Source organism: Geosmithia morbida (assembly GCF_012550715.1).
Source record: "Geosmithia morbida isolate 1262 chromosome Unknown scaffold_14, whole genome shotgun sequence".
Lineage (NCBI taxonomy): Eukaryota > Fungi > Ascomycota > Sordariomycetes > Hypocreales > Bionectriaceae > Geosmithia > Geosmithia morbida.
Genome location: NW_023336201.1, coordinates 576404 through 601450, shown reverse-complemented (window position 1 = coordinate 601450; position 25047 = coordinate 576404). Strand labels below are relative to the sequence as shown.

The 25047-nt window shown below is 53.6% G+C and overlaps 9 protein-coding genes across 9 annotated transcripts; 6 read left to right on the top strand and 3 right to left on the bottom strand.

Annotated features, from left to right (window-relative positions):
* Positions 1 to 377: 377 nt before the first annotated feature.
* Positions 378 to 1721, top strand: GMORB2_2793 (monooxygenase; the record flags this gene model as incomplete). The annotated part of the gene is made up of 1 exon (XM_035464771.1): positions 378 to 1721. The coding sequence occupies one exon, from the start codon at positions 378 to 380 to the stop codon at positions 1719 to 1721; it is 1344 nt and encodes a 447-aa protein (XP_035319441.1).
* Positions 1722 to 2268: 547 nt separating this feature from the next.
* GMORB2_2792 (Major Facilitator Superfamily) lies at positions 2269 to 4066 on the bottom strand (the record flags this gene model as incomplete). The annotated part of the gene is made up of 4 exons (XM_035464770.1): positions 2269 to 2731; positions 2799 to 3568; positions 3628 to 3744; positions 3809 to 4066. The coding sequence occupies 4 exons, from the start codon at positions 4064 to 4066 to the stop codon at positions 2269 to 2271; spliced, it is 1608 nt and encodes a 535-aa protein (XP_035319440.1).
* Positions 4067 to 6322: 2256 nt separating this feature from the next.
* Positions 6323 to 7669, top strand: GMORB2_2791 (Protein kinase domain; the record flags this gene model as incomplete). Its single annotated transcript, XM_035464769.1, has 1 exon — positions 6323 to 7669. The coding sequence occupies one exon, from the start codon at positions 6323 to 6325 to the stop codon at positions 7667 to 7669; it is 1347 nt and encodes a 448-aa protein (XP_035319439.1).
* A 635-nt stretch (positions 7670 to 8304) lies between these two features.
* GMORB2_2790 (Nucleoside-diphosphate-sugar epimerase) lies at positions 8305 to 9661 on the top strand (the record flags this gene model as incomplete). The annotated part of the gene is made up of 4 exons (XM_035464768.1): positions 8305 to 8321; positions 8407 to 8609; positions 8838 to 9307; positions 9404 to 9661. The coding sequence occupies 4 exons, from the start codon at positions 8305 to 8307 to the stop codon at positions 9659 to 9661; spliced, it is 948 nt and encodes a 315-aa protein (XP_035319438.1).
* Positions 9662 to 10555: 894 nt separating this feature from the next.
* On the top strand, positions 10556 to 12212 carry GMORB2_2789 (aldehyde dehydrogenase (NAD(P)+); the record flags this gene model as incomplete). Its single annotated transcript, XM_035464767.1, has 3 exons — positions 10556 to 10683; positions 10764 to 10963; positions 11029 to 12212. The coding sequence occupies 3 exons, from the start codon at positions 10556 to 10558 to the stop codon at positions 12210 to 12212; spliced, it is 1512 nt and encodes a 503-aa protein (XP_035319437.1).
* Positions 12213 to 12625: 413 nt separating this feature from the next.
* GMORB2_2788 (elongator complex protein 5) lies at positions 12626 to 13870 on the bottom strand (the record flags this gene model as incomplete). Its single annotated transcript, XM_035464766.1, has 3 exons — positions 12626 to 13359; positions 13455 to 13623; positions 13715 to 13870. 3 exons carry the CDS (start codon positions 13868 to 13870, stop codon positions 12626 to 12628), a joined length of 1059 nt encoding a protein of 352 aa, XP_035319436.1.
* Positions 13871 to 14630: 760 nt separating this feature from the next.
* On the bottom strand, positions 14631 to 15720 carry GMORB2_2787 (uncharacterized protein; the record flags this gene model as incomplete). The annotated part of the gene is made up of 2 exons (XM_035464765.1): positions 14631 to 15347; positions 15421 to 15720. The coding sequence occupies 2 exons, from the start codon at positions 15718 to 15720 to the stop codon at positions 14631 to 14633; spliced, it is 1017 nt and encodes a 338-aa protein (XP_035319435.1).
* An 895-nt stretch (positions 15721 to 16615) lies between these two features.
* Positions 16616 to 18932, top strand: GMORB2_2786 (Uncharacterized protein; the record flags this gene model as incomplete). Its single annotated transcript, XM_035464764.1, has 6 exons — positions 16616 to 16976; positions 17040 to 17139; positions 17193 to 17356; positions 17415 to 17781; positions 17904 to 18074; positions 18131 to 18932. The coding sequence occupies 6 exons, from the start codon at positions 16616 to 16618 to the stop codon at positions 18930 to 18932; spliced, it is 1965 nt and encodes a 654-aa protein (XP_035319434.1).
* Positions 18933 to 19848: 916 nt separating this feature from the next.
* GMORB2_2785 (to MFS quinate transporter) lies at positions 19849 to 22349 on the top strand (the record flags this gene model as incomplete). The annotated part of the gene is made up of 8 exons (XM_035464763.1): positions 19849 to 20309; positions 20550 to 20630; positions 20829 to 20894; positions 21004 to 21202; positions 21327 to 21545; positions 21681 to 21730; positions 21820 to 21950; positions 22087 to 22349. 8 exons carry the CDS (start codon positions 19849 to 19851, stop codon positions 22347 to 22349), a joined length of 1470 nt encoding a protein of 489 aa, XP_035319433.1.
* Between the last annotated feature and the right edge of the window lie 2698 nt (positions 22350 to 25047).

The following is a 25047-nucleotide window of genomic DNA, read 5'->3' as shown; positions in this document are numbered from 1 at the left end:
TCAACGTGCCTATAACGTCACCCAGTCATTACTGCGGGTACCGTGGTTCCTTGACAGCCGTGTGATGAACCGATATCAACAGACTACACTTCCGCTTGATTGCAGAATGGAAGTCGCACTTTTGTGGCTAATCACCAGTTGGCCGAAACCGGGCTCACATCTTGATGCTGGCGAATGTCGACATCCGCGGAGACAGGCCCTTGGATGCTTATCGCCGGAGCATCCCCGTGATGTATGTCCACATGTATATGTTGAGTGGTTAACCAGTCACCTACAAGCACTTGTAGATGCCCACATATTTTGAATCAGACAAACAAAGGCTCTCTCTGTGCAGTATTCGACTACCTTGGCGAGAGCAATTTCATCACACAGTCGGCATGGCAGACAACAAGACTAAGCGGCTTCACCTGGCGGCCTTCATCTACTCCGGCCAGGTCTCGCAGATATGGCGACACCCTGAGATACATGCTCATGAGAGCCTTGACGTCGATTATTATATAGAATATGCCCAAGTGGCTGAGAAGGCCAAATTCGATACCCTCTTTCTGGCGGACGGCGCTTCATTCCCCAACGGGCCCCTTGCGAAGCACTATTGGAGTGTGAGCGGCTTCGAACCCGCCACCTTGTTCTCTGCCATCGCGGCACGGACAGAGCGCATCGGCCTCGTATACACGGCAAGCGTGAGCGACAACGAGCCTACCCACGTTGCTCGCCAACTAGCCAGCCTTGACCACATCAGTCATGGCCGCGCGGGATGGAACGTCGTCACCACCCTAGGGCCCGGATCGAAAAACCTCGGTGTGCCGCTCGAGGAGAGCTACGACAGTGTTGCCAAGTACGGCAGGGCGAGGTCTTTTCTACATGCGGTAGAGACTCTCTGGGACAGTTTCGAAGACGACGCCCTGATAAGAGACAAGAAAAGCGGAATATTTGTCGACCTCGACAAGGTTCACGCACCAGACATCGATGATGGGCTGTATCGCGTGGATCAACCGCTCCGCGTCGAACGCCCCGTTCAGGGATATCCCGTCATTGCACAAGCCGGCACGTCTCCCGAGGGGATTGCATTCGGCGGATCGTCAGCAGACTTGATCTACTGTGCCAACTACTCGATCCAGGATGGGCAGGAGACTCTTCGTGCCCTCAAGTCGGCCGCAGTCGAGGCAGGACGAAATCCCGATCATCTCATCATCCTGACGGGCGTGGCTGTCGTCTGGGGCGAGACGGAAGAGGAGGCTGAGCGGAAACTGCGCGAGGTATCTTCTCTATGGCCTATCGAGGTGGCTGTCCAGAATCTCGGTATCAACTTTGGGGATGCCGACCTAGATTCGCCCTTTCCCGACGAGTATAGTGTCGGCTCCAAGTCCAAACCTGGCCTGGGTTCCACAGGGCGAGCTGCTGCGATAGCTTCATTTGCTCGCTCCAACTCTTTGACTATACGACAGACGGCAGAGCGTTGCTCCATAGGCCTGGGCCACAGACCCCTCATCGGAACGACGCAGTCTATCGCAGATGATCTGCAGGCATGGCTCGAGGCTGGGGCCACGGATGGCTTTGCCGTGATCCAGCCACTGCTGATCGATGGTCTACGTGATTTCAGCACGCACGTCATCCCCGAACTTGTACGTCGCGGTTTGTTCCGATCTGAATACGAAGGAACGTCTCTGAGGGAAAACCTTGGCATTCCGCGGCCCGTCAATCGCTACTTGGCAAAGTCATAAGATGCTGTAAGGAGGGTCGATGTGATGTGCTCCCGACCTATATACAGATAGAGTGCAAAATATCAGCCCGGGTGGTTTGGTGGTGCGCAGTACACATTCTGGGCTAGGCACAAGATACAATACCATGGATTCTGCTGCTGTGAAGAGACCACCGAGACGTGAAGGTCTTTTTGATGCTCCGAGACCCGAACCTCGATATCAAACTGTCACAAGCAAAATGCCGTGCTTCTACTGATGCGAGGATGTAGTGCTACACGCTATGGAACAAGATGATGATGATGGAAGCAGCAGAGTATGAATATGGGACGTCCATCAGGCGGTGAAGGAAAAATTATATGTTGTTCTTTATATGATGTGTCTGTCTCGAATGCACTCCCCTTCCCCTTTCCCGAGATTCCCTCCAACAGGCGCCTTCCTTTGCACCTTTCGGTTCTCCCCATTGCAAGGTTATAGGTCGCAGGCGCCGGTCTAATATCCAACATGCAAGTACCCTGTGCCCTGTGCCTAGACATCTGTCACATTGGAGCCTCGTCCCACGACAGTACTGCTACCACAGGCGGCGGTTTCTGAGTGTCTCATCATTCGAGATGTCAATGTCATTCTCGAGAGTGTACTCACGGCCCTCCTTCTTTGCTCTGAGAATCTCGCGTCTTACTTGCAGCACTTGTGATTCCACCCTCCTCGTGAGCCACCACACGTAGAGTGTGGACAGGAAGCCACTGGCAACCATGCACATGCAGATGACGAAGCTGTTCTTGTACCCATTGTGCTGCCACCTAGACGGGAAGAACTGGGGGGAGATAACAGATCCGATATTGGAGATGGAACTCTGCAGCCCCATGGCGAAGGACGCCCCGGTGGCCCCCGACAGATATCCCGCCCGCCATGACCAGTAAGGCGGGTAGAAGGCGATGGTGAAGAAGCCGCCGATGACGCAGGCAGCATATTTACCATTCTTGTTCAGCGTAATGAGCAAGATGTAAGACAGCAACGAGCACAGTATTATGATCCTAGAGATGTAGAGTCAGTGTCATGACGTATCGAAGATGTAAGAGAGAGCATATCCCTCCAACTCACAAACAGGAAAATGGTCTCCAACAGTATCCTCGTCCGATGAACCATGCACTGAAGATGACGCCGACGACGCCGGCTGCCACTGGCGGGATATTGAGGAGCTGGTTGGCGGGCAGGCCTACGAATCCAAAGTCGGTAATGATGGTGGGGAGATACCAGTTGAAGCCTGCGAGACTGAGGTTCATCGAAAGCTGGATCAGCGTGAAGCCCCAGATGACCGGGCTCTTGAAAGTAGCCCAGGCCTCCTTGCCGTTGAAGTTGTCATCGCTCGTCGTCGGAGTGTTGGTGGGCAGACGAGCCTCGATGAACTCCTGCTCCCGCTGTGTAAGCCACGAGTTACTGCGCGGCGACTTGGGAAAGTCGGGTAGGACCCAGAAGATGACCCCCCCCAGCAAGATCGTCGCACAGCCCTCGATGATGAAGACCCAACGCCAGGCGGAGAGGCCCCGGGCACCGTCTATGTGGCTGATGCCGTAGCAGAGCAGTGATCCCACAATGCCGGATAGCTGCGAGATTCCGAAGAACCACATCATAGGGCGGCCAAATTCGTCCGTGCGATACCAATAAGTCAGGGTCGTGATGACGCCGGGGAACATGCCGGCTTCGAAGAGCCCGACCAGGAACCGGCAGGCGTACAGCTGGCCCATGGTCCTGACGGCGCCAGAGCAAGCAGTGGCTATACCCCAGGACAAGAAGATGCGGGACTGCCAAGTGTGGGGGGTGAAATACTTCAGGACCAGGGTGCTCGGAAACTCGAACAAGGTGTAAGGGATCTTGATGACGAGAGTCAGCACGATGCTCCAGCAAGACGGTGAATTATATTGCCACATACCCCATATATTGAGCCCACCCAGTTGTACTGGTCCAAGGACATGCCGAGCTCTGTGCGTATATTGGTCGGCTTCCCGACCTGGAGGACTTTGATCAGGGTTGCGTTTGAATTATCGATCTACGTATCTGTTAGGCCGGTCCTCGTCGCTCTCGGGAGGGAGGTGGGTGTGCGCTTGACATACGTTTTTTACCATGAACATGAGTCCAATCAGGACGAAGAAACGGACATCAACTTTTCTCATGATGGAGTTTGCTTCTTCCTTGGAGAAAGTCGCAAGGAACGCAGCTCTGGCTTCTGGGTCCTCCCGCAGTCTGGGAGTCCGGACGGCATCTACCTCATCGGGGGATTCAGCAACGACGGTAGCGGACCCTTTTGCGTCTCCGGCAGCATCTCTGTCGCCGTAGCTGACACTCTTGACAGTAGAGCTAGCAGCCGACATTAGAAAGAAAGATGAAGAGTTGGCACGGAGGCGCCGGATAAGTAAGATGACGGTTCGGCGGGCCTTGAGATATTAGCAGCTGCCTGAGCTATGCACCTCTCTCCTTCGGTACCCACGAATTCGCAAACGGTTCGGTCGAAGACTTATATACAGACACCTGCACATCTCCTTGATCGATAACGCCAAGAAAAACAGGGAACAAGATCTCTGAATTATATCCGGTTTAGCAGGCCGTCAACAGTGGGAACCTCCGCAAGAGTGGCGCCTCAGACTACGAGCGTAAGGCGTGATCTCTGTGAGCAGGGGCAAGGACGGGATTGCAACATGTGGTCTGGTAATCCGAATTGTGGGATATAAGGCAGGGGGAATATACTCGTACGTGGCTGGATACCTGCACTGGCCTGGTACCAGTCTGCTATCAGCTCTTTGCTCTATGGTGTCATTCTGCGGAATATGATGAAAAGTAATATCATTACTATCTCGGAGGTCACGTAGAGACTTGAGTCTGGCGTTTCGCTTACGCTTCCCCCACCTGCAAGATGTAGACCAGCCATGCGGCGGGCAACCGTTGAAGCGACATCGGATCGGAGGTGTACATTCTGAAGCCACGTAGGTCAAGGATCGAAAGAAAAAAAGGGAGAAGAGGAAACGGCAGCCCGGGTAATGTCGACCCCACCTGATGATTGCATTCGTTATAGATGATGTGAGGAAAGATTCAATATGTTACCGGTATATTAGTTGTTGATGGCCTTAGGCCACCTAGGTCACGTGGTTCAGCTAGCCCTTTTGGCCCGCCTCTCAGATCAGATAACTAGCTTCCTTCATCATCACCCTCATTTCTTCGGCTTCTTGTGCCACCTTGTGCGCCAACAGTAGTCTTTAGATGGTGGCGGTGGCAGCCATATGCCACACTGCACTTGATGAACGAGAGCACGGGATTGAGGGCTTATATAATCGATATCACTGATTACCGAAGCAAACGAGGCCAAAGTTTTGCTTGATGATATGATACCATATTACTACGGATACAGCGGGGAAAGTCCGACAGATGCCAACCGTATTTCCTTATTCACGTTCACATCACTGTACTCCTTCGCTCTTCCTTGTTAGAGGGTGGTCGAAGGTGTTGGGAAATGGCTAACCTTGATTATATCGGAGGGGGAAACTCCCCACACACAAATCAACTTAGTGGCCGGAAGACTCAGCCTTAGACTCTCGAGGAACCTTCTCCAATACATCATCAGTTTTTTTCAGATTCCAACATTCGTTATATCTCGGCATAATACGAAGGAAGCATCCCGCATAATCCAGAGTCGTCACCATGGGCCTCACTCAAAGGGATCTTGACATTATTTCGATACGCCCTCTCGGTGCCGAACTTGAACCGTTTCGCAGCAAATGGAATAGCGATGCCAGCAATCTGCGACGGGAGGCCATCGCAGGTCTTCTATTGACACTACTTGTTACCCCAGCCGCCTACAGCCTTTCCCTACCGAAAAGAAGGGACAATGTGGCACACTCGCTTCTCTCCATGCGACAGCGAGTTCAAGACGGCATGGTCGAAGTCAAGCATTTCCAACCCCTAATTCGCCACATCATTGACAAGTCGCCAGATGAAGAAGTTTGGGCCGCAGTCTTTGACATTATTAACACTCTCGATCCGCTCACGCCTCCACTGCAAAGTATTATTCCAACTTTAGTATAGGGACGCTTATCAAGCTAAATTCGAACCGGCTTATAGATGGCGAAGCACGAGAGGTCGTTGAGAGAGAGATTTTCCACGAGATTAAAGACTGTACCTTTCGTAACGTCGGCGGCTTCTGCGATAGATTCTTTAACCCTAATAGTTGGAGCAAGGAAAAGCAGCACATGCTACAGGGAATGATGGCAGAGCACGATGGGAGAAGGTGGGCGGGATTTCCATCAGTTGCCGACGAGAAGCCGATCTGGGACCGGCTTATCTCATTACAAGAACACGCCTTGACCGATGCACCGCATAAGCTCTACACCACTCAGACCGCTAACCAGTTCAGAGAGCGGAAAGGTCAGATGGACATCTTCTTCCAAGTCCAAGTACCCAACAATACAAGCGACACATTCGAGTATAAGAACGTTCTTGTCGGAGAGCAGAAGAAGTCCTACGATGCAGGCAGATTCAAGGCAGATTTTCTTCAGTTAGCACGATATGCGCGAAGCATCTTTACCGACCAACCCATAAGGAGGGTTGTCCACGCGTTCCTCCTCTGTGGGTCTATGATGGAGCTCTGGGTCTTTGACCGATCTGGGGCGTACAGCTCGGGGCCCTTCAACATCCACGAGAAGCCGGATCAGTTTGCCGGCGCACTCGTCGGGTACGCGACAATGGACGGCGACGAAAGGGGCCTAGATACTTTTATCGAGCGGACGGATAGGAACCGCCATTTTGTGTTGAACGACCCGAGCGGCAATATATTGACGATTAGGCTTAGCAGGCCAATCGTACGGCAAAAGGCGATTGTATGCCGGGGGACTACATGCTATGCAACGCAAGACGGCCAGGTTGCGAAGTTCTCATGGGTGTCGGACAAGCGGACGCCAGAGGCGGACCTTCTTAAGCTAGCACAAGAACGAGGAGTTGAGGGTGTCCCGAAGCTAGTGGCCTATGACCGGATCACCTCTGTTCGCGAGTTACGGGCGGGTCTAGCATTCCCACAACGGCACCGGTTCCGGGATGAAGATAGCTCCTTCAAGGATCTGCCGTCGACGACGGGTCAGAAGCGCAGGTGGCCTCCAGAATCCGCGTCAGATGGTGCGGCCGGATCGAAGAGGTGTCGCTTGAGCAGCCAGGATTCGGGGCGACTGCAGGAAATCAACAGCGGGTTGTCGATCAAGAATACGCCTAGCCTTCATACAACTGACTCGGAGCTATGGGAGAACAGGGTATATTCCTGCCTAGTCGTATCGCCTGCCGGTCGTGTCCTCAGCCAGTTCAAGACGGCAAGGGAGCTGCTTGAAGCCTTACGAGATGCGATCAAGGCCCATCGGTCTCTCTATATAAATGGTGACATCCTCCACCGCGACGTCTCGCCAAACAATATCATCATCACAAGACCCGAAACCACTGGCTTTAATGGCATGCTCATCGACCTTGACCAAGCCAAGGTTGGAGATGGCAGGCCGAGCGGAGCGCAACGGCAGACAGGAACGGTGCAGTTCATGGCGCTAGAGGTCCTACGTAGTGTCGACCACACCTATCGCCACGACCTAGAGTCCTTCCTGTACGTTTTGATCTGGATGTGTGCGCGCCAATCCTGGAATAATGCACTCAGTGGTGTTGGCGAGATGAGGCCTAGGACGGATCTACTTCGGAATTGGGAGGTTGGAAGTTTTGAGGAGATCGCCAGTACAAAGATGGGTCATGTGACCGTGGACGGCATGGACAACATTATGGACGCCTTTCCAGAGGCACTTGATATCGTTAAACCTCTATGTTTAAGGCTGAGAAGGATTCTCTTCCCTCTAGGCGAGGATGAGAGGATGAACTTTGGAACCCCGTCGGGAGACCCTGACCAGCTCTACGGTCCTATCATGGAAGCCTACAACGATACCATCAGCAAGCTGTAGAACATCGCTACCGGAAAGAAGAAGTAATTTGCACAGTGAGCTGATATGGGGAAACGACACATCTTCACTGTCACAATCGCTGTAGCAGGGCTTATGGTGTTGGTCCGATGAGAATGATTGAAGACGGATACGAGGCTTGGCGTGGATAATATCCCGCTGCATGGTTCACGGTAATATCACATATCAAGTGTCAATGACCCGGGGATACCTTCTTTAAGCTGCCATTGTTCCACTCGTATCACACGTACTTGCGGGTGATCTACAGTCTGGCGACGTGATGGAAACAAAAGATGCATAGTTGCCAAGATTCCGCGCTTGTCAAATCGATCGGGTATGTCACCGCGAAATCACGAATCACGATGGATGGGTGGCGTCAGGCGTCTGCAAGTCCCACACAAACGGACGTCCCACGTTTCTCTTTTTTTTTCTTTTTTTCTTTTCTTGAGAAACATTGATAGCGGAAGGATTAAAGAAGAGATGACGCAGAGTGTCATGAGATGATTTCTTTTCCTGTTCCTCCAACCTCATCCTCATTCGCAAACCCTCGACTTGGTCGGCAACTGATAGCATAGCAATCTTCGACTCCTCCAACAGACAACGAGGCAATTCGAGCAACTCCCCCGGCCCCTCCCAAGATGGTTGCCGTGTTCCTGTAAGCACCTCCTCCCCTGTCCCCTTTGATACAGGTTACCCCTCACTCGGAAAGCAGATGCTAAGCACGGACATGTGCACCGCAGTATTGGTGCCTCCGGCTTCGTCGGCGGCCAGGTCCTCAAGCAGCTTTCCCAAGACCATCCAGAGTTTGCCATCCGGGCTCTGGTCCGCGACGCCCAGGTCGGAAAGCGCATCTCGGACCTCTACCCCAGAGTCGAAATCATCGTCGGCGGCCTGGACGACGATCTGGTCGAGGTGGAATCGTCCAGGGCAAACATTGTTCTGAGTAAGGACAATCCACCAAACGTCTGATCGGATTCACTGTTGCTAATCACAAGGCCAACTCAAAAAAAAAAAAAAGATGCCGGTTCAAACAAACATATCGTAGGAGCACGGGCCATCCATCGGGGACTAGGCAAGCGCGATTCCACATGTGAGTCTTGGTAAACATAAGCCCCAACAGGCACAAGCAGAGCGTGATAGTCCACAAGCCAACCTGGTCCTCCTCCGCCAGCCTACTGGGTGCAGATATCGGGTGCAAGCCTCTTGGCCGCCAGGGACCTTGCCTCTCCCGACTACGACGTTGGGCTTCCGTCGTCAAAGGTCTACGACGATCTCGAGGGAAGGGACGAGGTCCGATCTCTGATCAGAGACCACCCCAGTCGGGAGATTGATAACTACTTGCTGGACGTGGGCAGCCAGACCCCGCAGGTCAAGACGGCCATTGTCTTCCCCCCCATCATCTACGGCAAGGGAGACGGTCCGGTGCATCGGACCAGCATCCAGATCCCCTCGCTCGCCCGCGTCACCCTAGAGAGGGGTCACGGGGTGAGAGTGGGGGCCGGCGAGAACCGCTGGGGTCACGTCCACGTAGCAGATGTTGCGCGCATCTTCACCGGACTGGCAGAGGCTGCGGCTGTCGGCAGGGACGACGCGTCGCTGTGGAATGACGACGGCCTCTACCTTGCGAGCACTAGCGACGTGGTAAGCCAAATTTCGGTCTTCCCTTCTTATTCGAGCCTATCGTGAACTAATACGAGCGTGACTTTTTTCTTCTTTTTTCTTCTTCTTTTCATCTAGAGCTTTGCCCACCTCTCCAACTTGGTCGTCAAGGCCGCATCGGAAAAGGGTCTCATCAAGAGCACCGACATCCAGGTGCTGTCAAAGGAGGAATCCGCCAACGTACTTCCTGGCGGACCCGTCTTCTTCGGCTCTAACGCCAGAGGTATCGCCAGCCGAGCAAAGGAACTCCTGGGTTGGAAGCAGACGGAGCATGGCATAGAAGAGGAGATACCCCGCGCAGTCGCCGAGGAAGCCAGCAACCGAACGGGCAAGTGAATGCCGACGGCATATGTAGATGGAGAGTCATATTCTGAGAAATGATGGTAAAGGGAATGCTCCGAGCTTTGGGAGAAGAAGTTACGAGATTGGGGTTAGGGTCAACAACGTCTCTTCTTGTGTATCCACATTGACTACACCCTGGAGAAAGAGAAAGAGACTTCCCCTCACCATGGCATTCATTGACCATGAATAATGTTACATAATTACGTTTCCCGACGTGCCACTCCGAGCTGTCCAACACTTCTCTCAACATCCCTTCTCTCTGTTCCTCCGGCCTTGAAACTAAACAGCTCAACCGCCTATCGTTGCATCATCTTTCTTGCAAATCAGAAGGGGCAGGCATTTCCGGTCAGTCAGTCACGCCGGCGTGAACTCCACATAGCCGAGACAAGATCCACTTTCCAGTTGAAGTTATTGCAATATTGTTCACGTCGCTGGGTCGTTTTTCCTGATTGAGACGCGGCCTTATCGTGCCCCGCCCCGCGATATCACACACTGTCTGTAATGTACATGTAATAATACCGTAAGACTCCCCCGGTTCTCAGCAGTGGGGTTGAACAATCATGCTCACTTGGAGTTGGAGTGTATCGACAACCTGGATGAATAGCTTGCAACACAAGAAATCCTGAAGCAGAAGAAGAAGAAGAAGAGAAGAGAAAGAGAGGACGAAGAAAAGAAAACGAGGTGCGTGTCTATCTGATCTTTGGCCGTGAGTACGCGCGAGAAGCTCCCTCTGACACTGATTATCAACCTCAGACTCAACCTACGCCAGAGAACTATATTGTATACCACCACCATCACTATACTATTACTGCTACTACCGCTACAAGTAGACTCTCCCACGAACCGAACCGGGTAGAGACTTTGACATAATCCATAACCGACTCAGAAATGGCGCCTCCTTCCGTGGAACTCGAGGCTCCCAACGGGGTCAAGTTCTCGCAGCCTACCGGCCTGTTTATCAACAACGAGTTTGTCGAGTCGTCGTCGGGGCAGACCATCACCTCCATCGACCCTGCGTAGGTCCATCCATTGAGCCTCGATTCCCCCTTCCCCGCTCGCCACGGAGCTAACGTTGAGGCCGTATCCCGCTCGATAGCACGGAAGAGCCTATTGCCAGCGTCCAGGCCGCCGGTGTCGACGATATCGACAGGGCCGTCAAGGCTGCGCACAAGGCACTCAAGGACCCCTCGTGGAAGGAGCTGTCCCCCACGGACAGGGGCAAGCTCATGTTCCGCCTGGCGGACCTACTGGAGAGCAAGGCCGAGGTGTTTGCCACGATTGACGCCTGGGACAATGGTACGCCATCATCTCGCGCGGCAGGATGAGCCTGCATCTTCTTTCACGCACTGACCATCCCACAGGAAAGACCTACCAGGAGGCTCTGGACGTGGACCTGGTCGAGGCCACGGCCGTGCTGCGCTACTATGCCGGCTGGGCCGACAAGACCTACGGCCAGACCATCAGCACGACGTACCAGAAGTTCGCCTACACGCTGCGTCAGCCGATCGGCGTCGTGGCCCAGATCATCCCGTGGAACTACCCGCTTTCCATGGCCACGTGGAAGTTAGGCCCCGCGCTGGCCTGCGGCAACACGGTGGTGCTCAAGCCCGCCGAGCAGACGCCCCTCAGCATCCTCGTGCTCGGCGAGCTCGTCAAGGAGGCTGGTTTCCCCCCCGGCGTTGTCAACTTCGTCAACGGAATCGGGCGCGACGTCGGCCCCGCACTGGTGGGCCACGAGCTTGTCGACAAGGTAGCCTTCACGGGGTCGACGGCCACGGCGTCGACCATCATGGGCGCCGCCGCCAAGACGCTCAAGAACATCACCCTCGAGACGGGCGGCAAGTCGCCCCTCCTCGTCTTTGAAGACGCCGACATGGACCAGGCCGTCAAGTGGTCGCATATGGGCATCATGTCTAACCAGGGCCAGATATGCACCGCCACCTCGCGCATCCTCGTCCAGAAGACTGTCTACCGAAAGTTCGTCGAGGACTTCCTCGCCCAGACAAAGGCCGTTAGCGTCGTCGGCGACCAGTGGTCTAAGAACACATACCAAGGTCCGCTGGTGTCCAAGGCTCAGTACGACCGGGTCCTCGAGTACGTCAAGATTGGCGTCGACGAGGGCGCCACCCTCGCATCCGGCGGGAAGCCCTTCAAGCCCGAGGGAGCCAACGACAAAGGTTTCTTCATCGAACCCACCGTCTTTACCGACGTGAAGCCGTCGATGCGCGTCTTCCGCGAGGAGATCTTCGGCCCAGTCGTCGTCATTACCTCCTTCGACACCCAGGAGGATGCCATTGCCCTGGCTAACGATTCCACGTACGGCCTCGGATCGTCCGTCTTCACCACCAATATCGAGCGCGCTCACCGCGTCGCTGAAGAGATCGAAGCTGGTATGGTGTGGATCAACAGCAGTCAGGACTGTGACCCCCGGATTCCCTTTGGCGGCGTCAAGCAGAGCGGCATTGGAAGGGAGTTGGGCGAGGCAGGGCTCGAGGCTTACAGTCAAATCAAGGCGGTCCATGTCAACATGGGTACCAGACTGTAGAGCTGGTGAAAGGCATTGTCGCTTAGCGTCTATATAAATAAGCATGCATACTACCTACTTCATAGCTGTCTGTCGTTCCTTTCCATGAGCCTACAGTACACAGCTCGTGCGTCTGCGGCGTAGGCTACTGTCTTTAGTCCCCGTGAGCTTGCCGAGGGGTTCTCATATATTTACTGTTGTCGCTTAGAATTCGCGGTCTCAGAAATGACCGAGCTGAGTAAATTTACTTTTTCCAACCGGTTAATCATTAGTCGTCCAGAACATCGAGATTGATAGTGCGGTTGCTTGCAACGGCCGTCGGATCAGTATCATAGCCCATATCGCTTTGCAGGAAATTGGCAAAAGTCGCAATGTTTTGGGGTGGTTTTTTTTCTTTCTTGTAATTTCTTGTTCTCGGCTGTCCATATTCAGTCTCATATCTCGTCTTCCTCATCGTCAAAGTCGTCCTCTCTGCCCATGTCGTAGAGGATTCTGCCACCCTCGCCGGCGCCAATATCGGTCTGGGCATCAAAGTACGGCAGGACAATGCCATCCCTGTCCTTGCGTTGCTTGTCCGTGAGACCGAGGTTAAAAGTGCTCTCTGGCTCCTCCTCTCCCTGGCCGTTTTCTCCTCCGCCGCCAGCAGTGGGCGCAGCAAACATGGGGTGGTCGGTCAGTAGCACAACCTTTCCCGTGGAAGCAGCCGCAGCGGCAGGCTTGTTGCTGGATGTGTGAGTGATACCTGCAGTAGCGTAGAGAATGAATCTCTCCGAGACTGCCCTGCCGCTCCTCCGCCGCAGCTCCATCTCTATTACTGCAACGCCACGAGCCTCCTTATCTCCTGCCTGCCGCAGTCCGATCAGGATACCCTCACGATCTTCCTTTAGCCCCCACTCCGGTTCCACGAGACTCCTATTCCTCGCCCGCTGACGGTCTATCTCTTGCTCGAGGTTCGACAGGCGCAAGACGGCCGTGGCGAGATGGCATAGTACAGTGAAGGGATGAGGCTCGTACTCATTCCACGAGTATGGGAGTACGACAGGGACGTCATCATGATACACTGACACAAGGGATACGACGGGCGTGATGATGCTGGTCAGGAACATCGACAGCGACTGTGGTGCCCATGACGCCAGCGTGTTGAGCGAGTCAATGACGACGACGGCTCCTATTTTCCACGGCATCAGTATCATCCTTTTTGTTGCATCTATTCTCCACTGCTGAACTGGCCGGCTCAAAAGAGAGAGAGAAGGTGAAACTCACTCGGCGCCGTCTTGCTAAGCGGTGTTGCCGGGTCGAAAGGCGGGTAATGGAGCATAAGTTCGGCATGGACCTTTCTCACGTCTCGGCCTGCAGCCTTGACAAAGACGTCTACATCTGTCGGCTTCTTGAGTGTCTCAAACGACAGGAATATGACCTTGGATTTGGATATCTATTCTCGCACCCACGTCTCATGAGCCACGCAGACACTCACTCCAGCATCATCAAGCATCAGAGGTGGGGGGGAGGGAAGGGGGGAATACCTTAGCCCGAGTGATGAACTCGGAAAGAATAGGCCGAGCTTTTTGTTCCAGATTGTCCAGGATAAGAGTCAGAGGGCTAGCACCGTCACGCAAGCTGAGGAGCTTCTGCAGGAGCAGGAGGCTGTGAGAGCGGCTGTGAACGTTGGCGGGTGCCATGCTGATGGTGGGGGGGGGACTGGCGATTTACTAAAACCGCCCTGGTTCCTGTCTCCTGGTTCGTGGAACCCGACACTTCAGGGTGTGTGAGTCCTCTTTCCTATTCTTCGGGTAGTTGATGGGTTGTGCGGGTTCTTTTTTTTTTTTTTTTCACGATGATGGTGTTGAATGTTTGATTTTGCGACGGTGAGATTAAGAGCTTGAAGTTTGTGAAATGCCCCGCCTGTTGCGGAATGTACAAATCTAGACGCGCGAAGAAGGAACAACCCACCTCAATGTTTGTCCTCTTCCGGCTCCTATCTAGTAGCAGGGATCCAATGGAAATGGAAATCAGTAGTCACCAAATTATTGTCATAACGCTTACTAGTAGTATCAAAGTTGGGATTTCCGATGATCTTCACCTATGCCTTTCTCATTTCTCCATCCTGATCTACCAACCTGTCGCCGGTCGCCATAGCATCCACTGAAAATGACGCTGCTTTTGGCGGCTCACTGTAATGCTAAGATGTCGATGCTGCACACCCACAACACTACCAAACAAATTTGAAGGAGAGATAGATTGTATCTCCTTCCCATGATGACAAGTTTCCTATAATAGTAGCAACACAACTAGCAATTTTGATAGTACTGGGGTGATTGAATAGACAGCTCTCCCCTCCCTTTCTTGCAGTGGTATCAATGCTCGTACACTCGTTTTTCCATCACCCCATCGAATAGGGATAGAACACACGTGCCCTTTTCTTTTCCCTCTTCATTACGGCTAGGCCAATTCGTCGTCACTAGCTTCGGCGTCAACTTCCATCTTGGTCCCGTATCTCTTACTGGGCGTCGTTTTAGCCATGGCTATTACCGGCTCGACGTCAGATCCTTGCAACTCGTCCACCCCCATACTATCGTTGTGGCCCGGTGTCCTGGTGTTGAGGTTTTCGGGATCGCTCGCCTTTGCCCTCTTTTGCGGGCTTCCACTGGCTTCTGGGTAGCTTGCAGACTTATCACTTTCTTGCTGGTTGTTGTGCATGGCCTCGCTGTCTCCATTCGTCTTGTCGCTACTGTCGCCGTTGGCAGCGTCCGTGTGCGGGGCCTCTTCCCGCACTATTATCTCATCTTCAACCTTTCCGCCTCTTTCTCGGGGAGTCCCGTACCCCCTGTCAGGCTTGAACTCGTGTGGTAATTCGACATCCCATTCCATCTCAAACTTGGCAATCAAGGTGTCGTCAAAGTCGCCAGTTTTGCGCTGCTGGTATGCCGAAAAGGCACTCTCCAGCCACCCGGGATCGAAGCGACCCTGGGCCAGATTCTCAACGAAGCTCGCACAGTCGTAACGAAAGGTGTCGTCATTCAGAAGAGCAGAAAAGTTTGGACGCGCATCATCTGTTCCAACACCAATAACGAACGTCTGATCCGGAAAGAGGGAGATGATTTCGTTCTTTTCATCTTGGTTGAGAACATCCCAGGCCATGGGTTTCGACAACAGGCCCTTTCCAAACCCCATCAGGTCAGTACGGTAAACAGTAGCGCGTAGATATACAGATGGAGTCTCAAGGCCATACCCTCAAATCAGCTTTGGTCAGCGGCGAGCTGGGATCTGTGAGCATCCGCTCAGCATCCCACTTTGACTCCTTTGGCTGCCGACGTCTAGGAGCAGCCTTCTTGGCTGTCGATTTGCCGGCAGTGGGGGACTGCTTCTCACCAGCTTGGGTATCAGCCCCGAGGGCCACCCTTGTGCTGCTCCGAGTAGCCCTGATGCGTGTTGATGAACGCGTCGGTATGCCATTCTGCGGAGAATGTTCGGGCTGCTCAGGATTATCGGGAGGAGGCGGCGATAGAGAAAGTGAGTTTTTATCTGGCATTGGTGGCGTCGTCAACTGAGTGCCTAACACGGCTATGGGCTCCTCGTTTTCTTTATCCATCAATGAATATCTTCCGACCAGACGGTGTAGTGCTGCTTGGAACTTAATGCGTGTGTTTTCACTTTGGTGGCTGTTGGCGCATCTCAAGAAAAAGGTGACAGGACCCAAGATTCAAATGGGCTTCTGCCCTTCCCCCCCCCCCCCCCCCCTACGGTGCTCCCTGGCGATTTCAGCTGCTGAGCCGCCCTGAACATATCAGATCATTTCAACAAAGAAACGGGAAGGCGCATCACCACCGCCACCACCGACCCCGACGTCATTGGGGTGGAATTCCATCGTTCATAAATCGAACAGAGATCTGAATTGGAGAAGAATTATATGGAACGTTTCGTAATATCTATTTGTACATTATAACCCACGTATTACGAGTACAGTATCCCGTAGTCCTACATCATCATCGTGGCTGCACTGAGCTCGGTTTGATGCCCGTCGGGGTATATTATACCGACGTTACTCACCTCAAATTCTCCGTCCCACCCAAAAGTCATCCAACCATCTGACCCAACCCCAACTTATCACACGCCTTTCCTCCACCCACCATCTCGTAAGCTCATGGGATGTGGGTTTTACCCAGGAGAGCAGCATGTATTCCAGTATGCAAACCGTCAACATCTCCACTATGCTAATACCTGTCCAGCGTCGGTCCCACAGACTTTCTGGTCCCAGGGCCAATAGCAACGGCTTCCTCTTGTCGTAACAGGTCAGATTCGTTGCTACGTGGTTGTTTTCAAGTGCTACCTTCTTTACTTCTTTCCCCCTCTCTCTCGACCAAAATCTTTCTTGATCCTTTTCTTCCCTCGCGATTTGCATACTCAGAGACAGGAAATCATACAACATGGTACATCTAGGCTACGATGACGTGCACCCCTTCTCCAAGGTTGACATAAAGGACAGGGCTTCCGTGCAGGAGCTCCTCGAAACTGTTCTCGACCCTCTAGAGCCTTTCTTCTCTCCCGGAAAAGCCCGGGTCAGGTGTCCTGGTGCCACTGCCGTTCGCTTTGACCAGACTGCCTCCGAGGTTGAGGGCTTTGCCCGCCCACTCTGGGGTCTGGCCTTCCTGCTCGCTGGCAATGGCAAGTACCGTGGAACAGACTGGTGGGTTAAGGGGTTCACGACAGGAACGGACCCTGATCACCCTGAGTACTGGGGTTATCCGAGGGACAACGATCAACGCATGGTTGAGAATTGCCCGTTGGGTTAGTTTTGTTCCTTCCAAATACCATGTTCTCTCGTAAGCTCATCTGGTACTACGAACACAGGTTTCGCTCTGGCCGAGGCGCCTGTCATCTGGCAAAGCTTGACGCCGAAGGAACGGGAGAATGTGGAGAATTGGCTTGGAAACTCCATAAACGAGAAGAGGTAGGCGTTCGCCGTCTTGTCCAGTGGGAGCCTGCGTATTGACGCGTCCACAGGATGCCTAACACCAATTGGCTATGGTTCCGGGTATTTGCCAACCTAGGGCTCAAGAAGAATGGCGGAAAGTTCTCCCAGGAGAAACTCGACAGTGACATCAAGCACCTCGACACGTTTTACCGGGGAGGCGGCTGGTCAAATGATGGACCCGAGGGTATTCATCGTACGTCTGAAGATGTCCGTCATCGTTTCCTAGATATAGCTGCTGACAGGTTGATTAGAGATGGACTACTACTCTTCTAGCTTTGCAATCCAGTTCCTCCAGCTCCTATACGCCAAAATTGCAGGAGACGACGATCCCGAGCGCGCACAGGAGTTTAAGAAGCGTGCGCAGCTGGCTGCCCTGGATTTGGCGCACTACTACGATGACGTGGGGAGGGCCATCCCATACGGCCGCAGCATGTCCTACCGATTTGCCATGGTGTCATTCTGGGGCGCTCTGGCCTATGCTGGTGTCGAGCTGCCTGCTCCCCTGACGTGGGGTATGGTCAAAGGTATAACCTTGCGCCATCTCCGCTGGTGGCAGACGCAGAATGACATGTGGACATCAAGCGGGACCATGTCTCTGGGGTACTCGTACCCCAACATGTATGTACGTACTTGATAGCTCCCCCTGCGAGATTCGCATTGAATATATTTGGCCATACTAACAAGCTGGCTAGATAACGGAAAATTACAACAGCCCAGGAAGTCCAGTGAGTCCTCCCAAGGTGCCCCGGCGAAGACAACTATGAGATTAACCCCTTACAGTACTGGGCAACTCTGGCCTTCATCTGTCTGGCCGTCCCTGAGACACACCCATTTTGGACATCCAAGGAGGAGTTTCCCAGCCAGGTCATTCCCAGGATCAAGGCTCTCCACCAGCCTGGACATATCATGAGGTTCGCATCATCCCAAATACAGCAGGCAGGTACACAGACGCTCACAAGGCAACCAGCTACCTCGGCGGCCACTGCATGCTCCTCTCCTCGGGCCAGGCATGCAGCTACCCGATGAAGGGCACGCACGCCAAGTATGGAGGATTTGCCTACAGCAGCGCATACGCCTACTCCGTCCCCCCCGGCCTGTTCTCGCTCGAGCAGTACGCACTGGCATCGCAGCTGGGTCTGTCGGACGACGGGGGCGAGTATTGGAAGACCCGGAGGACAAGCGAGTATGCAGCAATTGAGTACCGTGACGACAAGCCAGTTCTCGTGTCAGTGTGGCGCCCGTTCCCCGACGTCAAGATCCGGACGATCCTCGTACCGGCCACAGAGAAGACGCCCAACTGGCACCTGCGCGCTCACAAGATCGAAGCGGGGCGCGAAGTGATGACGGCAGACGGCTCATTTGCCATCCGCAACGTCAACTCGGACAATGGACGGTACCTGGACGCATACGACGCGGCCAGGTGCGAGGGCACGTCGCCCATCATCATCGGCAACTACGACGTTACCACCCCCTCGGGGTGGGCGTCCGGTCGTGACGGGTCATTTGCCGTGTCCAAGGGAGCAGTAGGAATCAGGGCGCTCGAGTCGTGGGACGGACGGAGAGCCAACCTAGTCAACGCGGATCCTAACTCAAACCTGGTAGAGAGCCGGACGGTTATCCCGACGCTGCAGCATACTATTCACAAGGGAGAGACGGTGGCATATGTGACGGGGGTGTATGCGAAGCCCGAGGGACCCAAGGAGGAGTTTCTCAGCGGTTGGGATGCGCCGCCCCAAGTGCCTAGTTGGCTTGAAGCAGAGTTGAAGTAGTTTTAGACTTGTCTATAAGGCTGAATATATTCCATCTTCTACTTTTCTTATACTTCGTGAATCCTGTGGAAGTGGGTTCATATACTGTGTCGGTCCCGATGAGAGGCTGTACCGTCTGTGTAGGATACGTCTAGGTTTTATGCTGAATGACCGCAGTTAACAGATAATCAATCACCTGCACATGTCAGTCATCCGGGTAAAAGGGTAACAGCTTCGGACAAACTGAGGCCATCGGGGACAGGGATGTGTTTTATTCAGCTGGATAAAAGGAGTACAGGGGTATTTTGGCTATATACCTTCTCTCTGTCAACCTCCGGACCCATTCAGCAAGTTTACCTTTGAGATCAAGGTGAAAGAAGCAAAGAGTGGCATCAAAGAAAACAAAATGTTCAACTAGTCAATACGATGCTATCCATCCCCGTCTGAGAATTCAGCACACTCAAAGAAGGGCGGGATCCATGGGGGGGAGGAAATGTGATATAACGTCGTCGTCTTATTCGTGGAGGATCATTTTCCGTGGGGGAGGGGAGGGAGGGGGGGGGGGGGGATGTATACCTAGAAGTCTGGGGTAAAAGATGGGGAAAAGCAACGTACGGTACTTTGGATTCCTCCTCTTGAACAGTATTATCGATGTTATGTCATGGCAAGATTCGGGAGTTTGGGGCCCGGGTGATAAGCCGGTTTTAAGAGGCCTCTTTCGAATTGTATCTACTACTAATACCTCTGTATATATATATGTAATATTCATGGATTATCCTTCCCATACCCCCATCTACACCTGTTGTCAGAATAATATCTCTTCTCTCTATCCAATACAGCACAGACACTCTTACTGTTTTTTTTTTTTTTGGCCCTCTGTATTATCGTCCTTTTTACTTTACCAAAGAGAGAGAGAGAGAGAGAAAGAAAGGACAAAATGACAATCATCGTCAAGGTTCTCCGCGCCGTCATCCGCAATGATGCCATGAAAGCGGACCCGGACGAGATCTACGGATGGCGCGTCTTCACCCTCGTCTTCTCCGCCTGCTTCGGCGGCATGGTATTCGGGTGGGATACGGGGGCCATCGGCGGCGTGCTTTCCATGCCGGATACGAAGGTGCGCTTTGGGTACGACAAGTGGTCCGACGGCGCGCAGTCCATGATGGAACAGAACATAGTGTCGACGCTGCAGGCCGGCTGCTTCCTCGCTTGCTTCTTCACCGGCTGGGCCGCCGACCTGTTTGGCCGGAGGAACTCGCTCATCTTCACAGGCATCCTGACGACGGTCGGCATCGTCTTCCAGGCCGCGTCGGCCGCCAATGGCACCCTGGCCGTCATGTATGTCGGCCGGTTCATCGCTGGCATGGGCGTCGGGGCTGCCTCCACCCTCACCCCGTTGTATGTGTCCGAATGTGCTCCGAGGTCTATCCGAGGTGCCCTTACTTGTAAGATGGTCTCCTTCCCCTTTCGGATTGTTTCTCGTGATTATCCGGCTTCGACTGGTTGGGCCTGCTGACGACTTCTGGAAGCTTTCTATCAACTCTTCAATGTCCTGGGCATCATGACTTCTTACTGGTATGAACCGTATCTGAGAACCGGTCGATGGTCTCGACCGAACACCTGCTAACGTACTTTCAGGGTCAATTATGGCTGCCTCCTACACGTCCCATCCCCCGCCGTCTTCATCGTCCCGCTCGCGCTCCAGTGTCTGCCTGCTGTGTATGTCATTTCTTGCAGCTGTTCCTGTTCTCGGTTCGATGCTTGGAAGGTGTGAAAACTTACCTGATGGTGGTCCTAAGTCTTCTCGTCCTCGGCATGCTCGTCTCTCCGGAGAGGTAACGTCTATCCCCCGAAACCTCATGGGCTCACCGCGCATGCGTGTCTGTCCGTCCGTCCTTCCCTAACAAGTCGATGTAGCCCCCGATGGTGTGCCAGAAAGGATGACTGGGAACGTGCTACGAATATCATTGTCCGTCTTCGCGGGTACGTCACACCGACATGAGCATACCGCCCCTGCCTTTCTCCCAGATTGCATTTATGCAACGTAAACCAAAGCATGTGCATGATATTGACAACACATCATCTCTCCAAGCCTCCCCGCCGATTCTGACTATGTCCGTGATGAGGTCCAGGACATGGCTTCGCAGCTCGAGGCAGAGCGTAGCTTGACGGGCGATGCGTCGGCCAAGACACTGATGAGGGAGATGGTGACCATTCCGGGAAACCGCAGGCGAGCACTCATCTCGATCATGCTCATGGTCTGCCAGCAAATGACTGGAGTCAATGCCATTGTATGTTTTATCCTCCTCTCCCTACGCCGCGTGTGTATGGAAAGGGTTGAAGTATTCGCAAGGGTGTCGGACGTGGCTGATTACCGACATCGATGTCGCATGTCAGAATTACTATGCGCCTCAGATCTTTGCCAACCTCGGCATGACGGGCACCGAGACTGGCCTTTTCGCCACCGGCGTCTACGGGATCGTCAAGACTGCCGCATGCGGAATCTTCCTCGTCTTCATCGCCGACTCGCTGGGTCGTCGCATGAGTCTCCTATGGACTAGTATTGCCCAGGGCTTCGTCATGTACTTGATTGGGATCTATGGCCGCGTCGAGCCGCCGGTCGAGGGAAAAGGCGTACGTTTTTGTTTCCGTCCTCAACCCTCTCCTCTGCCTTGTTTCCAGATAGTTTATTTTTGTCCGCTCTGTTTCTGCCGCCCAGGACTTTATGCGCTGACATGGGGCGGAGGGGGGCGTGTGCGCGCTTTCTAGGTTTCCGCTTTTGGCTATGTTGCCATCGTGTGCATCTACCTCTGGGCAGCGTAAGTGGTATCCATCATAGGCAATGGGTCTTACCCTCTCTGCCTTTGAGAAAGAATATGAGATACTAACGGAGAGATGTGCATCATAGCTTCTTCCAGTTTGGATGGGGCCCGGCTTGCTGGATCCTCGTATCGGAGATACCGACGGCACGGCTCCGTGCCACCAATGTGGCCCTGGCGGCCGCTACGCAGTGGCTGTTCAACTTTATCGTCGCGCGCAGTAAGTCCGGTTGCCTCCCTTTCCTCGTATTAGAAGTTCATGCCGTGGTGCGCCGGTCGGTGTGTGGCCCGAAAGAGGCAATGGTTGGCTGACGTGTGCGTGCGTGTGTGTGTGTGTGTGTGTGCAATAATGGCAGCCGTGCTCACCATGCAGGCGACCATGGGCAAGGCCGGGTACGGCATGTTCTTCATGTTTGGGTCATTTGACTTGCTCATGTTCATCTTCGTCTTCTTCTTCGTGCCAGAGACGAAGGGGCTCAGCCTGGAGAAGATGGACGAGGTCTTTGGTGTGGTCGACCCCAACAGCACAGGCAAAGCCGGTGTTTACGACGAGAATCCTGAAGCTGCGTCGCATATTGAGACGATCCGTGAGGAAGGAGGAGGCCGTGCTAAGGTCTAGCAAGGCTCCACAAAGTACGTCAGAGGGCGGGAGGGGGGAGGGGAGGCGTGTTGCCACAGGAGGAGGACGGGAGACCGTCGACCGTGTAAGTGAAGTGTAGGGGCTGCGTCGCCGTCTAACTGAGTGTGCGGGTAGACACCCCTGACATCCCTTCCTGGATCCAAGATACCATGCATCTGTAATACTTAGCTGGAGGGTAGGTATGGATTCATGGAGCACCTGGATAGCACCATGCTGCGCGTCTTATCCCACACTCGTAGACATGGTCGCATGTGCTTGGTGATCTCGTCCATGTTCCGCCAGCGTCGCATAGAACTGAGCACACCCTTCTTCTCCTCTGCACGGGTGTGGGCCAACAGGAGTTGACAGCCACAAAGGGATATGATTCGTTCATTGTGTTTGTTGTTTCTGTCGCATTGATGTGGATTTTTGGCGCCTACATAATCCAACCCCGGCTGGGTCTTTTTGTTCTTCTTCTCTTCTAGCTGCTTTTCTCCCCTTTTTTCTTCGTCCTTTTCTTTTCTTTTCTTTTCTTTTTCTTTCCTTTTCTTCCCGCCCCAGCTACTCGTTTCGGTGCCGGGGGAATGGTCATGCTCATGCAACTAGGGGACATGATGGGACTTCCGTTGGTCCAAGCAACAAGCCCGTGCTCCGTCATGCAAGCCCTTTAGGCGCTAGGTCAGGAAATCCGAAGACAGCGCATCAATGGCATTATTTATCATGCGCTCGTCCGTCTCTCTTCTTTCCCTCTCTCTCTCTGCGGTGTGTGGGTGGAAAGGAGCGGAAAGAGTCGCGGCCGCCAGGGCTGAGGTGGGACAGGGCCTAAAAAGCTGTTATGAGTATCAGTCCATAATATAACTCCGCAATGATACGCCGTTTCGTTGCGTTGCGTCGTACAAGAGCAGAACAGTTGTTAATGCTCGGTAACTATTAGCAGCTCGGCAATAGTGGGGTGAAACAGGTTTATGGAGATGACGTCGTGCCATCAGCTGTGCAATCCTCGGTGTGGTCGTATACTTTGGGATTAGCTGGGAAATTTTCTTGATACGATGAGTCGTATGGTCTTATTGATAGAACAAACATGGGGGGGGGGGGGGCACCTTGATATTGGCTGCTCCGTAATGCTCGGCAAGTTTGATGGGATGTCTTCAAGTTGTATACCCTCTCTATCGGTCGTACGGAGTATTGATATACATACATGTACAAATGTATGCAGGACATTGGTGAACTTGCTAGGCACCCGTCATTCTCAGCAGGAACTATTGGCTCAACAAAAGATGATGAAAAGAGTCGAGGCTCATAGGACATCACAGCAACGTTCGGCAAGTGTAGGATACGACGTGGTAACCTAGTGGTGACCTAGCAGGTATTATGGGCTGGAAGGGATTATTATGAGCACAGAGCAATAGTAACCCCTCGGTGATGCAACGTACGGCCTCCGCGGAGGGTAAGATCGGTAATGGGGCGATGTCGTACTAGCCGTAGCCGTATCGACAAACACGAGGACGAGACATGAGAACCCACTGGCAGCTGGTGACTGGCAACCAAGAATGGCTAAACAAAAAGCGAGAGCCGCGCCGGCGGCTCCTCGGGGGGTGCGAATTTGGGGAGTGAGAGACGGTATTAATTATATCATCTCGTAAAGGGAGAAGACGATCGTTCCTGAACGGCGATCGAGGCAGGGGTCTGGATGGAACCATTGGCGGGCTACGTAACCCAGTTGAGGAACTGGATGCCGATTTCCTGGAGATTTGGCCCCTTTGTTCTCCTAGCCACCTTTATTGTCTTGGTCAATCTTAACTGATGCTGTACGAGCAGGCCGAGCGAGCTCCTTGGTCGCACAAGTATCATGGTATTCCTCAACCTCTGACTTCCCGCACTTACTACTAGGCCCAAATACGCCTTGTGCATTGACATTCCTGCAGACTTCGCCGGCCCTTCTGGAACAATTCGGCTGCATACTCAGGGCGTGGGTCGACGCCCAATTGGGTCCAACCGTGCACGCATATGGAACGCATGGAACGTATGGAACGCTCTTGCGTACGTCCGTAAGCACGAATGGTGCCTCTGCTGCCGGATGGAGTAACTCAGTGCCAGACTCTCTACCATCTAGAGATGGGGAAAACGCCAGACGACCGGGGGTGACCTAGGAGAGGGATAGAGACAGGCACCAGACCAGGGGACCACAGTGGGGGGTGGCGTTGAGTGACGGATGTAGCATGTCATGATACATATGCAGCTGCGTTTTTGGCTCTCCCCTTACCTGCCAATTCCCCACCAAATACTCTGTTTATATCCTCTTTCTGCAAATGCCGAAGACAGCTCCTCTCGACCGGGGGTCACCCGTACTTACACTTGTACTCGTAGACGCGACGGCATTGATAGTAGTTGTCGTATGCCACGCCAGCCCAGCACGCGCAGCACGCGCAGCACGTCGCCCCTCCCACCCCCTCCACCCCCCCGGAGATGACCGGGCCCCCTCCCCCCGGTCCCATCCACACCCACACCCCCCATGAACCAATATCATCGTGGCCGATGTGAGAGAGCAGGCACAGGGAGAGAGTGAATGAGGTTGGGAGGAGGGGGGAGCTAGGGGGGTGTTGTTGATGGTGCGGAAGGGTTCTCAGTAGCGCTGGAGTAGAAAGAACCCTGCAGGATATATCGGGTGATTAGGTGCGCTACCTTGGCTGATGAGATT